We start from the raw sequence: 18511 nt of genomic DNA, 5'->3' as shown, positions 1-18511 counted from the left end.
TAGTATTAATGGTGTTCCAATTTGTTCTTATTCAATTCAAATACATAATTTGTTACTCAGTTTATACCACTATTTTCAAGAAACTCTGCTAATTGGGACAGCTGCTTAATTGGGCCAAAATGCACCAGTTCCAATGTGTCCCAATTAATCAGAATCAACTGTATCTGTACTATTGACCTGCTTTAATCATCCATGAAGTAGTGAAAAAAAGACCGAGATACATTTCATTGGGACGGATAACATGCAAGATCCCAAAATCTTACTTCTTTGAACTAAATTCCACTCTAATCCTCCATAAAAGAAATGAAACTGGGACACTGAATGTTTTCAACCATCCACCAAGATGTGGTCAAGTTCTGTTAACATCTTACCATAATGCATTTGTTATGGAAACCACAACCTTTCTGCACATAAAACTAACACCACTTGTTTTCTCATGTGGCTGGTAGCGTTGGGCAAGTGGAAGACTGAAAAGTTAAGAATCCTCATTTTATAAAATAGTGAAAGTTCTACCTTTAATTATGTTTAAATCAACAATCTAACAAAGGAATAGACTACACTTTAGAGCCAGCTGCCATTCAAGCATGCTATTGTCTGATTATCTTTATTCCTAGTAGAAATGTGTGGTCTGAGCAAAGCTCAGGAAACTATCAGAGTGCTGTAATTATCCTCAATGATCTAGGACTATTAATGGACTGGAGTGGGAGTTAGGAGAAGATGAAAGAAAAATAGGACAGAAAGAAACTGCACATATCCTCTGTTGATTTTTGCACAAGATAAAATTTCACATTGGTGGCTGCCAGTGCTGGCTTTCACTGCTTCAATAGGTTAGGAAGGAAGAGCAATCAAGTAGCATGCAGCAATCTTAAAGATGCCAATTACTGAACCAGTGAAATCTCACACACAAAATGCATTAAGCATAATGATGGACAGCCAATTATGATATTAATTACTTTTTGAAATGGTGTTAGAGGCAAAGTACTGTATAGCCAGAACTAGGTCAGAGTTGTGACTTGCAGCTGTCTCAAAGAGGAACTTAATGGAGTATCTAAATTAAGTTAGACCATAGAGACAATTGGTCATTCAATAACAGAAGACTACAATTGCATCTTGATTTTGGTAAGAAAAGAGACAGTGTCCACAAGATTAATGAAGATTTAAATAGATCAACCTGAATATCTGATTGATGAATTTTAGAACACAACATTAATAAGGCACAGCAACCAAAGGGTAGCTTTAGGTTGGTCATTGAAAACAATCAGGCTCAAAGTCTGACAAATGCATTGGGTCAGCTTAGCAATATATCAGAACTCACTGACTGCATCTCATTTTTAATGTTCTTAAACATTTTGCAAACATGTTAAAAAAGCCATCAATAAAAGTTGAATGAATCTGTACCAATTATATCCCAATAATTCCCATAAACAATTTGCAGCAAGAATAAAGAGATAATTGTATGTTCAAATCACATTATTTTTTGTATGTGAACTTTCACAGATGGGAACAAGATAACATTTTAGTTAAATCACCAAATGCTTAGATAGCTGATCTCAATTAACGACAGCAAGCTCTAACACTGATACCTTATATAAAAATGACACTGATAGGGTCACTGATACTTTAGGTGACCCAAGTGTTCAGAGCTATGGATAATTATTTACATCCATGGACAATTATTGGATGTCACTGGGAAAAAAAAATGCATGACTGCAGTATTTTTTCCCCTCATGAAAATCCCATTAGTTTATTCATCATGATTCTTTGCCATACAAGACCATTAAATCTACCACAAAGACAGACCATTTCAAATGCCAGAGATCCCACAGATGCAAGATTTTCTAGTTATTCTAAAGTACAAAGCCAACAAGTTGCTCACCCACATCCTCATCTGCGTCCTGGTATACAGAGAGATCCTGCCTCTGGTAGGACTGCAGTTCCTGCTTCTGGTTCATGAGCAGCTCCTGCTTGATGAGCAAGTCTTGTTTTTGGTTTCCCCAATCTTCCAACTCGGTTGGCTGCACCTCCCGGCTTTCTTCCAGATTAATAGTGCCTGGCTTTGCGTCCTGGTAGAGTCCACTGCTGTCAATAAGAACAGGCTGATAGGCGTGTTGCTCCCACACAACAGGCACACGTCCGAAGACCTGCTCCAGCTGCTGAAATGTATAGTTACAGGTTCTCTTACCCCGACCTCGTTCCTTCACTCGACTATAGCATCTCTTTAGAGTCTGTATAGGAATGAAAATAAGTCAGACCTTAAAAGCAGTGTTAAAGTAACGTGCAGAAACTAAATTGAAATCTCATCTCTCTCAGAACTCCAGAACTGAAGGATTTTAAAACAATATTTTGAGATAGAGCACAGTAACAGGCCCTTCCAGCCCAATGTCCCCACCCCCACACCACTGACACCCAATTACACCCATGTGACCAATTAACTACTAATAAACACAAGTCTGCAGATGCTGAAAATCCAAAGCAACACACACAAAATGCTGGAGGAATTCAGCAGGTCAGGAAGCATCTATGGAAATTAATAAGCAGTCTATATTGCAGGCTGAGACTCTTTAGCAGGACTGGAAAGGAAGGGGAAAGATGCCAGAATAAAAAGGTGGGGGGAGGAAAAGGTGGATAGCTAGAAGTGACAGGTGAAGCCAGGTGGGTAGGAAAGGTAAAGGGCTGGAGAGGTAGTAATCTGATAGGAGAGGAGAGGGGGAAGGGCAGTGGAAGAAGAGACCTAGAGGGAGATGATAGGCAGGTGAGAAGAGTTAAGAGAACTGAGTGGGGAATAGAAAAAGAGAGGAGGGGGAAGTAAAAATTATTTTTACTGGAAGAAATTGATATTCATGCCATCGGGTTGGAAGCTACCCAGACGGAATACAAAGTGTTGCTCCTCCACCCTGATGGTAGCCTCATCTTGGTACATAAGAGGCCATAGACCAACATGCTGGAACAGGAATGGAAATGGAACTGAAAATATTTGGCCCCACACACACACTCCCCTTTGGAATGTGGGAGGAAGCCAACCCAGAGGACACGGTCAAACTCTTTACAACGTACAAATAGTAGCAGAATTGAACATAGGTTGCTTGAGCTCTATAGCGTTACATTAGCCACCATGCTACTGTGCTGCCCTTATTTTTCTTCTTCCCACTGAGCTCAAATCCAAAAAGCACTATACTTGATCACCCAAGCACCAATTCTTGATCAAGAGTGCCTTCCTTGTTCTTGGTTTATAACAATTGCAACCTACCCCTCAGATCCTTTTTTTTTAAACATAAACTTGATTCAGTCAAATCACTTTTGCTTATATAATGCAGAGCAAAAAAAAACAAAAAAATTTTTCCTGTGACCATCACACCTACCACAGTGTTATACCATGGCAGACAATCACTTGCATAAGTGACAGAAGAGCTCCAAGCACGGAACAGAACTTAGTTTGTTTCTCCAAGTGCAGTAGTGGGAGCTTATTTATTGAGAGCAATAAGTAAGTACTTACTGGTTATTTGCCTTTCTCAAGAATTGACTCAGTAATGATAACATAACTATGTATTCAAAGTTATGAGCAACTCATCTCAACATACATGCATTTTTAATGCAAAAGCCCTTCAGACACTGTGCCTGGAAAGATTACATTATAAAAAGGGTATAGGTATCCCCCACTTTATGGAAGTTCACTTTACGCCACTTTGCTTTTACGAAAGACCTACATTAGTACCTGATTTCGCGAACCGAAAGAAATCTGGAGGATTTTCACTTTTATGAAAAAAGGCAAAAAGCGAAAATAGCGCTCAGCGTTCGTTTTGCAGCGAGCCGTTACAGAGGCAGCTCGCACCCCGAGCAGCAAGAATGGTGAAAAGCGAAAATAGCGCTCAGCGTTTGTTTTGCAGCGAGCCGTTATAGAGGCAGCGCGCACCCCGAGCAGCGAGAGTGGCGAAAAGCAAAAATAACGTTCAGCGTTTGCTTTGCAGCGAGCCGTTATAGAGGCAGCGCGCACCCCGAGCAGCTGAGTGGCACTGCCAAGCTCCTTCCCCAGGAACTACACTCAGCATCACGCCGCCACAGCTTTGAACTGCGTGAGATTTTCACTACAATTGACAGTGCTGCAATGATTGCAGAAAAGTATGACTTTAATTTTGAAAGGGCACGTAGGTTTAGGGCAGGTTTGCAGGATGTTTTGCGTGCTTACGAAGAACTGTATGATAGAAAAATGCGTGAACCTTCCAGTGTGCTCGCTGTCTTCCCGATTCTGGTAAGTGAAACTACACTATACATACATTATTTCTACTTTATATAGGCCGTGTATTTATCATATCATTCCTGCTTTTACTAAATGTTAGTGTTATTTTAGGTTTTATGTGTTATTTGGTATGATTTGGTAGGTTATTTTTCAGGTCCGGGAACACTCAAAAATTTTACCCATATAAATTAATGGCAATTGCTTCTTCGCTTTACACCATTTAGACTTACGAAAGGTTTCATAGGAACGCTCTACTTTTGGATAGCGGGGGAAACCTGTACTCTTACTGGCATATTTCTGAGAAAGCTATTGTGGATTTGAAGCCAGTAGAACTAAGTAGCCAGGTTCCAGACTTCCAACTAGCAAAAACTGACATTTACTTCAAAATGTGTGATATTTGGAGAGCTACTAAATAGAATTTGCCATTATCATATAGAGCAGGATACCACAAATGGATCTGATCAATGCAACAGCTAGTTCCTGTACTCAATGCCTCAGAAAATGCCGACCAAGGCCCACCATGACTTCAAAGACAAAAGGCCAGGAAACATTTCAAGTGCAGAGCTCTGTACTTCCATATACAAAAACATACCTGTCTTTACTCTAATAACGCTTAGATGATTTGTCTCTGTAGTGTAAACATTGCAATTAAATTGTTCGTATGTAGGTTATTATGAAAAGCTTCCTCATCTCTGTTCAAAAGAAAATGAGTAGAGAGAAATTTCGAAGAGACATGCCAACATTCTCTGGTATGCTACAAGTGCAAGTATTTTTAAATTGATTCAATGTATTCACAAAGAATACATTAAATATATAATTGTAGGTGATGTAACAATTAGTGACTTCAAAGTCTGTTATGCACATTAGCTAAATATGTTGATATTTTCAGTTTACATGTGGTTACACAGAACACTATACTTGTCCACTAACAAAACAGACTTCTTAAGTAATACATAAAATGTATAAAAAGTATGACATTACATCATACATCAAGGCCTAGGGAAATGATTCCTTCCAGTGTGCCAAAAAACAGCAACCTAAAAAAAGTAGCAAGAAAAAGTGATGGTAAATATTACTCAATGACACACTATTGATTCTTGCTCTTCACTCGCATTCTACCTGAGATCTTAGGACCACCAAAGTAGGATTCAACCTCGCACCGATTTATTACTTCAGTTATCTACCCAAATGAATAGGATGGCTATTATCATACCCAATTGTTACTACCACTGTCTGTGTCAGTGGTGCAGTGGTATCTGCACCCAGACATTGGAACGAGAGGTTCCGGGTTCGAATCTGGCTGGCTCCTTGCACGAGTTCCACCTGTGCTGGGTTGAGTGTCAAGAAATGGCAAGGTTGCTGCCCGAGGCACCAAATAAAGCGTGGGGAGGAACTTACTTATTATCACTACATTGTTTTGATTACAGTTGATATGGCGAAAGTGCCCCCTTTATTATACTTTTATCTCAAAATTCATGACTCTTTCCAGTCTTATTCCACCCCCCCACCAAAAAAAATTACAGTGTCCTTTCAAACACATACCAATTTCCAGCTGGCCAAAAATTGAGCAACTTCAAATGCATTCTAGCTTTTCTTACTTTCAAATTACCTAATCAGGATTTCAAACGTAGATGCTCCATGCTGATTTACGAGCTATTATACTATAGATATTGAAATATTGCATGAGGATTACAGTATGTGGATTAATGATACAGAGATTACAAGTTCAAATCCCAATGACAACTAGAAATTTAAAAATAATTAAATAAAATAGAATAAAAAGTTAGTAAAACCATGAAACTAACAGATTGTTAAAACATCCACCTGGCACACCAACATCCTTCCGACAAAGAGGTCGGTCATCCCTTGCCATTTGACCAAGATGTGACCACCATAAAGGGACTGATTATTTATTGTAGTAGTTACATTACAATAATTTTTAACTGAAAAAAAGAGCAATTGTTGTCGAGGGAGCTCTTGGGCTGGTGTGGTTCACGCAATACAGAAAGTAAACATGCAGCTACACAAGGAATTGGAATGGACCATGGTAGTTGGCACTTACAGAAGTGAGAAAGTCTTGCTGAGATTGCATGGTGCTTTAGTAAGCACTCATTGGTGTACCATTTTAATCTATAAACCTAAAGAATATACTTGCACTGAATCTGTGGAACTTAGAATACTTAACAGTTGGGGTAGGGGACTATCCTATAAAATAGACAAACTATCTTCACTGGAATTTAGAAGAATGAGAAGCCCGCATTGATTACAAGAAAGAATGGCAGGGTAAGATACTGAGATACCATTTCTACTCGCTGGGAAATCAGTACTACATGCATTACCTCAGGGCATGGAATAATCATTAGATCCAAAATGAGAATTTTTTTTTGTTTTACAGAAGGCAGCAATTCCTTGGAACTCTCCCCAACAGGGTTGTGGCTCTACTATTAATAGATATTCAAGGACAAGAGAAAAAGACATTTTAAATACAAAGGGAATCACCAGTTTATGGGAACAAGCAACAAAATGGATTAGATAGACATGATACTGAATGCCAAAGCTGGACTAGGTGACATGGTCTCCCCTTGGTTCCATTTGTAGGGCAATGCTTTTAACTAGAATTTAGCAATAATTGCCAGACTTTGCCTCCTCATGCCATGAATGAATCAAATTTAATACTAATGGTAGGGCTCCACACTGTTGAGATGCAGGCTATTTTTAGATCGCATTTTGCTTGTAAATCAGTTTTTTTTATTATGGTAGTTATTGAGACACAAGGTAGCAGCTGCTGGCTTAATTGTTAACATGGCTCCGCTGGTACCTGCCTTGGAATGTGCAGGTTCAAAAACAGCCCAGAGAGCATTGTTCAGTTGTCTTTTTTTAATTCAGAAATGCAAGCAAGGCCTACAACTTTTTAAATCAAAGCATTTTTTTCCAGGAAATTCAGGATTTAACACTGCTAGGTAGAAAATGTTCTGGTGTATTCAGCACCATCATCCTCTCAAAACTAATTAATAAGCTCCAAAACCTTGGCCTCAATACCCCCCTATGCAATTGGATCCTTGACTTCCTCGCTTGTAGACCATAGTTCAGATAGCAAAACATCTCCTCCTCAATCACCTCACAGGAGCACTACTAGGTTGTTTGCTTAGCCCTCTGCTCTACTTGTTTTACACATGACTGTAAGGTTCAGTATAGCTTCATTGACATATTAACGTCATTGCCATATATTATGTTTGCTGATGACACCACTATCATTGGCAGAACTGAAGGTGATATGAATCAGCATATCGGGGGAAGATTGAGAATCTAGTTGAGTGGTGCCACAACAACCTTTCAATGTCAGCAAGACCAAGGAGCCGATTATTGACTGCAGCAGGAGGAAACTCGAAGTCCATGAGTCAGTTCTAAACAGGGGATCAGAGGTGGAGAGGTCAGCAACTCCCCAGCATTATTTCAGAAGATCTGTTCTGGGTCCAGCACGCAAGTGACATTATACAGCAGTGCCTCTAGTTTTAGAGGTTTGCACAGATTTGGCATGTCATGTAAAACTTTGACAACTTCTACAGATACTCAGTGGAGAGTATACTGACTGGTTGCGTCACAGCCTGGTATGGGAGCACCGATGCTCTTGAATGGAAAAGCCTACAAAAAGTAGTGGATACAGCTCAGTAAAGCTCTCCCCATCATTGAGCACATTTACGAGGAACGCTGTCTCAGGAAAGCAGCATCCATCATCAAAAACCCCCATCTCAGCCATGCTCTCTTCTCACTACCACCATCAGGAGAGAGTTACAGGAGCCTCAAGTCCCACACCATTAGGTTTAGGAACAGCTATTACCCCTCAACCATCAGGCTCTTGAACCTGAGGGGATAGCTCCATTCACCCCAACACAACTAATTTCAATACCTATGAAGTCACTTTTTTGCAACTCGTTATTTGTTTTTCCTTTTTTGGATTTGAACAGATTGTCTTTTGCACATTCGTTGTTCGCCCGTCTTTGTTGTGTGCAGTTTTTCTTTAATTCTACTATGTTTTTTGTATTTATTGTGAATACCTACAAGAAAATAAATCTCTTGGTAGCATATGGTGACATACATGTACTTTGATAATACATTTACTTCAAACATTTCCCCTACATTCTCTCTCCACACAACAAACCACCCCATTTCTTCAGGTCTTAATGCACAGTTTTTGAAAGTGATCCTACACCAAGACACCAACCCTGGTTAATTTAAGCAAGCTTTCAGTAGTAGTACAACAACACAGACACAAGAACAGGCACCCGATTACCCTCACACATGGTGATCACCAGTAACAGTATGCCAATACACTATCACCTTCTTCACATCCCTCTCTGCTGCGCCTCATTCCATGTCTTCTAAACCACAGCATCCATTTGGCCCAAACATGACCCTCCCATCACTATGCACATAGCACCTTCCAAACAGGTAGCCTCGAGTGGGGTTTTATGTACATGGGAAGACCATCAACTGTACATTTCCCTCCAAGTTGTATATCATCCCAACTTGGAAAAATGTCACCATTTCATCATCACCATAGTCTATTCCCTCCCATCACTTGTGGGAGTACCATCACCAAAAAGACAGTGCCATTTCAAGAGGCAACATCTAATCATGAAACACTAGGCAATGGCTCCAAGGCAGCCCAACTCAACAAATGCTTGACATTTCATGGCAATACCATCTCCAAGTTCCACAAAATCAATATCCTGGGGAATCACCAGATTACCAACGGCAGTTTAAAGTGGGACTTTTCAGCAAAACCCCCACCTGAAAAATAGTCTACAACATCCAGCTCCACGGCAATATGCACAAGTTTGATCATGGTACTACATGACAACAGAAGTCACAGATTCCAGTCGTGCACTGCTGGCTTGGATCCACCAACTTCTGCCACAAAACACAACTTGCTGCCACCCAGCTGTTCCATGTCACCTGTTGCCATGACCTTTGAGTCTGTTATGACACTAAGTGATGTGCAATCAGTAAATTGCTATATCAAATGATGGCATGGCCAGTGAATTGCCCATATATCCATGGATTAACTATCAGTTCTTCCTTAGGATGACTAATTCCATGCTCCCACCTCTGCAGCTTTAGCAGTTGTCAATCAAGCAGGTAGTTTAGATTGCTTCATAGAAACATAAAAAATAGGTGCAGGAGTAGGCCATTCGGCCCTTCGAACCTGCACCGCCATTCAGTATGATCATGACTGATCATCCAACTCAGAACCCTGTACCTGCTTTCTCTCCATACCCCCTGATCCCTTTAGCCACAAGGGCCATTATCTAACTTCCTCTTAAATATAGCCAATGAACCGGCCTCAACTGTTTCCTGTGGCAGAGAATTCCACAGATTCACCACTCTCTGTGTGAAGAAGTTTTTCCTCATCTCGATCCTAAAAGGCTTCCCCTTTATCCTTAAACTGTGACCCCTCGTTCTGGACTTCCCCAACATCGGAAACAATCTTCCTGCATCTAGCCAGTCCAATCCCTTTAGAATTTTATAAGTTTCAATAAGATCCCCCCTCAATCTTCTAAATTCCAGTGAGTATAAGCCTAGTCGATCCAGTCTTTCTTCCACTCACGATAAGATACTACAATCTTAAGTTAGGCCAGCACCATCCTTTATGGTAACCTGCCACCTCCCTCATATTCAAAGAGCACTCATTCATCAATTTGGATGCAGCTATGAGGACAACATGATATAAAATTAGTTGCAACAAGCACAAGATGCTGAAGGAACTCAGCAGGTCAGGCAGCATCTGCTGAGAAGAATAAACAGTTGACATTTCAAGCCCAGACCAGAGGGATTAACTCCTAATGAAGAGTCGCGGCCTACAACAGTGAATGTTTACTCCTGTCCATAGATGCTGCCTGGCATGTTGAGTTCCTCTGACATTTTGTGTATGTTGCTCTGGATTTCCAGGATCTGCAAAATCTTTTGTGTTTGTAAAATAAGTTGGTCAAGTAACAGCTTATGGAATATTTGCACAGAGAATACAGACAGCTTGAAATACTGAACAACTCTGATGCTGATTGGAGGCCCAGAAATTTTGGCATCTAGCATTACTTGACTTTGGAGATTATTTTTTTTGGAGGGGATAATAAAACAATCATTAATAGGCAGACTGTAATATGGCAGTAGTACCTCTGTGGAACTATGAATGCCTCCATGCCATTGTTCATGGGTCTTGGGGCCCAGGTCCCAAAGAGATCAACATGTACTGTTCATGTTATTTGCAGAGTAGTCAGAAACCTGGCCCCACTTTGGTACTTGTGGTGAGGGAATATTCATGCTGATGATTGAGTAAGCACCCAGGAAATGGAAGACATTTCAAAATGAGAATACTGCATTTCTTTGTTCATCTTGATTCTATAGTAAAAAGCAATAGATGTTCATTCCATTCTCGGACACAGCTTTCATGTAGTTCTACAATTCGTGCCATACAAGATTATGTGGCTAGGCACAAGCATAATCTATAAGTTTGTTGATGATACAACAGTTGTCAACAGAATCTCAGATAATGACAAGGAGGCATACATGAGTAAGATAAATGGCTGGTTAAGTGGTGTCACAACAATAACCTTGCACTCAATGTCAGTAAGACCAAAAAACTGACTGCAGACTTCAAGGAAGGGGAAATTTAGGGGACATGAACCAGTCCTCATCGAGGAGTCAACAATGGAAGGGGTGAGCAGCTTCAAGCTCCTGGGTGGCAACATACCTGAAGGTCTATCCTGGGTACAACATATTGTTGCAATTATGAAGGTGGCACATCAAGGACTACATTTCATTAGGAGTTTGAAGAAATTTAGTATGTCACCAAAGACTAACAAATTTCTACATATGTACCATGGAGAGCATTCTAACTGGTTGCATCACTATCTGGTTTGGAAGGGCCAGTGCAAAGGATCAGAAAAAGCTGCAGAGGGTTGAAAACTCAGCCATTCTATCATTTGCACTAGTCTCCACACCACTGAGGACATCTTCAAAAGGCCATACTTCAAAAAGGCAGCAACCATCATTAAATGCCCTCATCACCTAGGACATGCCTTCATCTCATTAGTACCATCTGAGAGGTGGTACAGAAGCCTGAAGACACACACTCAACATTTTAGGAACAGCTTCTTCCTCTCTGCTATCAGATTTCTGAATGGACAATGAACCCATGAACATTACCTCACTATTTTTGTTCTCTTTTTGCACTACTTCATTTGTTATCTTTATTATAATTTATGTATTGTATTGCATTGTACTGCTACTACTGCAAAACAAATTTCACAAAATATGACTGATAACAAACGTGATTCTGATTCAATTCAGCTAAAAATTGATACATGCACATTCCAAGATTTTAAATATCTCCCTCTTCCAGTGTAGAGTGCCCTCCTTCTTCAAAACATCCACCATTGTCCCTGAGCCTAAAAAGGCCAAAGCAAATATGCCTGAATGACTGGCGTCCTGTCACACTCATCTCAATAATAAGCAAATGCTTTGAGAGGCTGGTCAAGGACTACATCTGCAGCATGCTATGACCCACACTGGGCCTCCTACAATTTGCCTACTGACACAACCAATCGACAGATGACACAAAAGCCACAGCTCTGCACAAGGTCCTTAGACATCTGGAGAAGAGGGATGCTTATGTGAGAATGTTGTTCTTGGACTACAGTTCAGCTTTCAACTCCATAATTCCACCCAGTCTCAACAAGAAGCTCAGTGAACTTAGCCTCCACCGTGCCTTGTGCAACTAGATCTTGGACTATCTGTCAGATCGCCAGCAGGTGGTAAGAGCGTGCTCCCTCACCACTGCCCCTCAACAAAGGTGCACCTCAGGGCTAGATCCTAAGCCCTCTCCTTTACCCTCTGTATACCCATGACTGTGTCGCCACCCACAGTTCTAATCTGCTAATTAAATTTGCTGATGATATTACACTGATTGGCCTAATCTCAAATAATAATGAGATTGCCTACAGAGAAAAAGTCATCACCCTGACACAGTGGTGTCAAGAAAACTAAAACAAAAGGAGCTGGTTGTGGATTACAGGAAGAATGGAGATGGGGTAACCCCAATTGACATCAGTGGATCTGGGGTTGAGAGGGTGAAAAGCTATTAGTTCCTTGGCATACACATCACCGAGGATCTCACGTGGTCTGTACATATTGGCTGTTGGGTGAAAAAAAAAGGAACAACAGCACCTCTTTCACTCCGACAGTTGAGGAAGTTTGGTATGGGTCTCCAAATCCTAAGGACTTTCTATAGGGGCACAATTGAGAGCATCCTGACTGGCTGCATCACCGCCTGAAATGGGAACTGTACTTCCCTCAATCGCAGGCCTCTGCAGAGAATGGTGCAGACAGCCCAGCACATCTGTAGATGTGAATTTCCCACTATTCAGGACATTTACAAAGACAGGTGTGTAAAAAGGGCCCTACTGGGGACCCAAGTCACCCCAACCACAAACTGGTCCAGCTGCTACCATTCAGGAAATGGTACCGCAGCACAAAAGCCAGGACCAACAGGCTCCGCCAGGCCATCAGACTGATTAATTCACACTGATACAATTGTATTTTTATGTTATATTGACTGTCCTGTTGTAAATACTATTTACTACAAATTACTGTTAGTTGCACATTTAGACGGAGATGCAACGTAAAGGTTTTTACTTGTGTGCGTGAAGGATGTAAGTAATAAGTCAATTCATTCAATGTCAGACTGCAGTGCAAAAACAGGAGAATTCAGCACAGCGACTGTCACTGCTGTGGGTGTTTTATGACAAAGAACTTTCCCCCAGATCTATACCCAGCAGATATCCAATTTGCTTCATATGGTAAGCTGAGCCTTTCACTGTGTCTTCAATAAGCTTTCACACCCACGATATACATCAGCACAGGTGCAACCCAAGGCTATGTGCTTAGCCCCCTGCTCTATTCGCTTTACACTTTTGACTGTGAGGCTAAGCATAGCTCCAATGCCATATTTGTTTGCTGATGGCACCATTGCCATTAGCTGAATCAAAGCTGGTGTTGATTCAGCCATACAGAAGGGAGATTGAAAATCTGGCTGACTAGTGCCACAACAACAGTCTTGCCTTCAATGTCAGCAAGACCAAGGAGCTGATTATTGTCTTCAGATGGACACTGGAGGTCCATGAGTCTGTCCTCATTCGGGGATCAGAGGTGGAGAGGGTCAGCCACTTTTAATTCCTTGGTGTTAACATTTCAGAGGATCTGTGCTGGGTCCAGCAAGCCTAGTGCCATTATGAAGAAAGCATGGCAGTGCCTCTACTTTCTTAGAAGTCTACAAAGGTTGGCACATCACCTAAAACTTTGATAAACTTCTATAAATATGTGATGGACAGTATATTGATTGGTTACATTATAGCCTGGTATGGAAACACCAATGTTCCTGAATGGAAAATCCTACAAAAACTAGTGGATACAGCCCAAACCATCATGGGTAAAGCCTTCCCCACCACTGAGCACAGACGCAGGAAAGCAGCATTCATCATCAGGGACCCCACCATCCAGGTCATGCTCTCTTCTTACTGTTGCATCAGGAGCCTCAGGACTCATATCACCAGGATAAGGAACAATTTTAACACTCAACCATCAGGCTTTTAAATTAGAGGGGATAACTTCACTCACCCCATCACTGAACTGTTTCCACAGCTACAGACTCACTTTCAAGGACTCTTCATCTCATGTTCTCGATACTTATTTTTTCATCTTTCTCTTTGTATTTGCAGTTTGATGTCTTTTGCACATTAGTTGTTTGTCCGTCTTGTTGGGAGCGATCTTTCATTGATTCTATTGTGTTTCTTGTATTCACTGTGAATACCCGCAAGAAAATGAATCTCAGGGTTGTATATCGTGACGTACATGTACTTTGATAATAAATTTACTTCGAACTTTGGCCTCTTCCAGCAAGTCTTTGTTCAATGGTAACCCGCATCCCACCTCTATTGCTGACAGAGGAATGGGCAAAATATTGAAACTTCCATGATGACAATGCTCACTACTAGTCATTACAATCACAACTACTCTTCATCTCTTCAATTTAATTATTTACAAGACCCTGTTGCACTTAGCACTGGACTAATTCAATGTGACCAAACATGCAGGAACAGGGTTCTAAGGTGAACCTACAGGGTATTAAAGCAAATCAATGGAAACCATTTTGTCAGTATTTATTGCCTTCTTTCTCCTCCTCCTATTATTGTTGCACATGGGAAGGTGTGAGGGGTCCACAGACCCCTCAGTTAATGGTAGGGGTCCATGGCATAAGAAAGGTTAGGAACCCGATCTAAATAAAACTGTCCATTAAGCTTTTGGTGTCTCCATACCCGAGACTGCAATTGTTTCTGTAGCATATCCAGGAGCGAAGAATGCAATGGGATGACCAATAAAGGCCAGAGACCTGATCTCCAACATGAAATGAAAAATGAAACATTGGAAACAGCAAACTTCCTCAGCTGAAACGGCAAAGGAACTAAAAGCACAGAATTAACCATGATGACTTGTGTTGTCACACATAAACCCATACATTCAGGGACTGATAACCCTTGTGGTTCAACCCTGAAGCAACAAGCTCTCTTCCAAATCAACCGCCAACCTACAAATAACTGCTTCCTTTACAAAGCACAGCTGTAGGGCTTCTCCTGCTGGTCATACTCATCCATTGTGTGACCCATTGTGGTTACAAGTTATTTTGTCATTGCTTTATGCATGGACAGTTAAAGGCTTCATTGTACTTTACCCAATCCAGACTGTAGATCAATTAATAACTTACACTTAAAGGGCATGCTGCACGGTTGAATTTCTCATCAACATACAGGTAATTTTCCTAGATGTCAGATCGTGCTGCATATCCTAATGTATATCTACATTACAGCAATGACCTCATATATAAAGGGCATCGGTGAAATACTTTTGGGTGCATCAAGATGCTACAGGAGTACAAGTTTACCTTCCATTCAGCCACTTGTTTGAGAACAGAATGAAACGCACTTACTGGATAAAGTTGTCATTTGCACTTTTATAGTTATAACTTCAAAACTTTAGTGAGACGATATTAATTATTCGACTATTGAGATGATATACGAGCTGTTCATTGTTGGCTCTTAGCTAATGATCCTTTCATTTCAAATAAAAGGACTAAAATGCTTTTAGTTATCAGCTCCTAATAATCATATATTAAATTACCAAGTGTTACACTCTTTACTCAAGGAATCCATCATATTTGATTTCTTCTTTTGTGAAACGGACCTCAATGAAAATTTAAAATCCTGAGCTGAAAAGAGAATGGAACTGAACTAATTTAACATTTGCCTATAAATATTAAACTTGCTAGTTAAACATTAACATCACAAAACTATGTTTTATGATACACATAAAACAAAATTCCCAAAGTATGAATTTAATTTTCTTTATAGATGCTGACTGACCAGCTGAACACCAAGTGTTTTTTTATTGCTCCTGAACTCAGCAAGTTCGAAATACCGGTACTATTTTTAAAAACGCTTAAGATGTTTGAAAATACAAAAGTAAAAGCCTTGCACTTTCATCTACACTGTTGCTTGTATTTGAAGGGCCTATCCATAAAAGGTCTATTCACAAGATTGTACAGTGGCTAATTAATCCATTATGAATAACCATTTAATAGCTGATACATATTGGTACAAACGCTCATGTTTCACCTATATTTAATTTAAAGAAGGTTACAGGTTCTCTAAAATATCATTTACGGTAAAAATGAAAAGTACAATTTGGAAGAAAAAATGAATTTATATTTCATCTTTGATCTCAGTACACCAATTGCTTCAGAACTATTAAATACCACAAATAGATTGCCTCTATTGAAAGGCAAAAAAAATTGACAAGTGGAAAATGTGTTAACCAAATCACTGACAAATACAGAAGTGAAATGGAGCACTCACATTTCTCTAAATTTCTTGGTCGACATGTTATTCAAACATTTCCCTCAGAAAACATTACAGTCCTGTATTACAGTATCATTGGTTTAACCTGTATCTGCTTGCATTCCTGGAATAGGCCTTACTTTCCAGCTAACAGACTGACATCAAGATGCAAAATAATCCGAATTCAATACAACAAATGGCAAATGCATCACCATTAAATGAAAAAAACTTGGCATTTAAAATACTTTCTAGCTTGCTGTGCCCATGAGATTCTTCTTGAAACAATAGCCTTGAATTTAAAAAAAAGCAAATTAACTGCTTGAAATCACAGATAATACTAAAATATGAAAAATAGAGGCAAATACTTAGGAACTACATGAGCTGGATAAAGTATAACTGGGTAGATTTAACAAATATTTTAAAATTATGCCATTATAAAATAGAAACACAAACTGTACTGAAATAACCAAATAAAGATGGGAGAAATTTGTCTAATGACAGAATGGCAACATTCAAGTAAAATATTATGCAAACATATAGCTTAAACAATTGAGAATAACTTGGAAGATGACTTTCCCAAGCTGCACAACACGCCACAGACCACACCTTGAATACTGCAGTCAGTTCTGGAGACAGCCACAAGAATCACTCAAGACCTGGACACATTCCAGAGGGGATAAATGTGCAAGGCTGATCAGCAGTGTCAAATGAACTACAAAGATTAAAAACAAGTTTTTAAAAAGTCAGTCTTGGGTGAAGATAACAATGACATTACTTTCTTGAAATTAATCGCTGTGATGATGTATTTGCTTGTGAAGCTACAAACTTAGCTTCAATTTCAAATGCATGGGGGCTTTGAAAATTGGGAATGAGATCACTTGAAGATGCTGATGACAAAATAGGGAAGTGAAGTAAACTGCAACAAAAAAATCCTGACACAAAGAATAAGCAAAGGGTTTCAGTCTACAACCTAGTGATTAGAAATTACTCCATACTAAAAGGGAATAATTTATGATTGACGAAAACTTTAAATCCACTGGCAACAGAACTATAGGACACTGAGAATACGTAGATAAATCTTGCTAGGCTCTGGCATTTGTGAGTATAAATTAAGTCAGCTGTAGGCTCAGAATGGGGAAAAAGTAGCATAATGTTAGACTGTAAGATGTGGATTATTGATTCGTATGTTTGTATTCTTTTAAAATAGATATGTAATTTAAATTCCAGGGATTAAAATAGATCTGGAATAAAAAGCTAGTATTAATGGTAACCATGAAGCTAGGTTCAAGAGCTGAACTGCTGTTGAATAGTGTTAGCATCAACTTGATGAACGAAAAACAACCTATATTGTAACATCTCTGTGGAAAAATGGGAAACATTATAAATAAAGTTTATTGATCGTTTTGGTTTGTGCCATTTCCAAAACAAATGCAATATAACCGTTTATGAAAATACAAAATTGAAAAAGGGATCTTGCAAATTGTCAAACTAGATCACTAAAAATGATAATCATGGTTCAAGCTACAAAGATTGATTAGTTTTGCATGCTACTTGAAGAAACAGAGGTGTGCCCGATTTACTTCATTACTACAAGGTACCTTGAAGACACTGGTTATAGGTTACTCAAGAGATTCTGCGGACACTAGAAATCTTGAGCAACACACAGAAAAAAAGCTGGAGGTACACAGCGGGTCAGGCAGCATCTATGGAGGGAAACGAACAGTCGACATTTGGGAACCGAGACACCTCATCAGGATTGGAAGAGAAGAGGATTACTGTTATGTGTGCGCTAGTTAGTTTTACTCGTCAGGAGTCTTGGTACCTTGATACGCTCCTTGCACTGGTTGGCGCTTCTCTCGTAACCCATTTCGCGAAGGGCCTGCGAGATTCTGTCGAAGATGTGCGAGTTGCGCAGGTTGCCCTCCAGCACGTCCTGTAACCGTTCGTCACCCCACACCGCGATCAGCGCGTTGGTTTCGGCCGGAGTCCAGGAGATACCGCGGCAGGCGGGCGGCCGGCTAGGGCTGGGTGCGGGGTTCTCTACCACCACGCTGGTCCAACTAGGGGTCGGGGGTTCGCTGACTGGATCACCCACTACCTCTGACCAGGTGGGGGCCACTATTTCCAGTGGGGCATCAGCCGCCGCGCTCGGCCAGCTCCGACTCGGAGAGTCCGCTGCCCTGGGCGCCGCCATCCTCCACCGTCCACATCCGGGCACCCACCCGGGAATTGTGGGACACATAGGGGCAACGCCAGAGGCACCGCCCACACAATCAGATTACTCAGGCTATGAGGCTTCCGATAACAGGTCTCTTAAAGGCTTCGCACCAGA

General features: G+C 40.5%; 1 protein-coding gene across 2 annotated transcripts in view; it reads right to left on the bottom strand.

The window, feature by feature from the left end:
• msantd2 (Myb/SANT DNA binding domain containing 2) overlaps positions 1 to 18388 on the bottom strand; it is a 47292-nt gene extending 28904 nt beyond the window's left edge. For both annotated transcript variants that reach the window (XM_073029735.1, XM_073029737.1), the window contains exons 1-2: positions 18002 to 18388; positions 1877 to 2225 (exon numbers count right to left, since the gene is read on the bottom strand). In XM_073029735.1, the coding sequence (XP_072885836.1) occupies positions 1877 to 2225; positions 18002 to 18373 (721 nt within the window). In that variant the 5' untranslated portion in view covers positions 18374 to 18388. The remainder of the gene's footprint in view (positions 1 to 1876; positions 2226 to 18001) is intronic.
• Positions 18389 to 18511: the final 123 nt, after the last annotated feature.

This window comes from Hemitrygon akajei, chromosome 26 (assembly GCF_048418815.1).
Source record: "Hemitrygon akajei chromosome 26, sHemAka1.3, whole genome shotgun sequence".
NCBI lineage: Eukaryota > Metazoa > Chordata > Chondrichthyes > Myliobatiformes > Dasyatidae > Hemitrygon > Hemitrygon akajei.
This window is presented reverse-complemented; position numbering and strand designations above follow the sequence as displayed.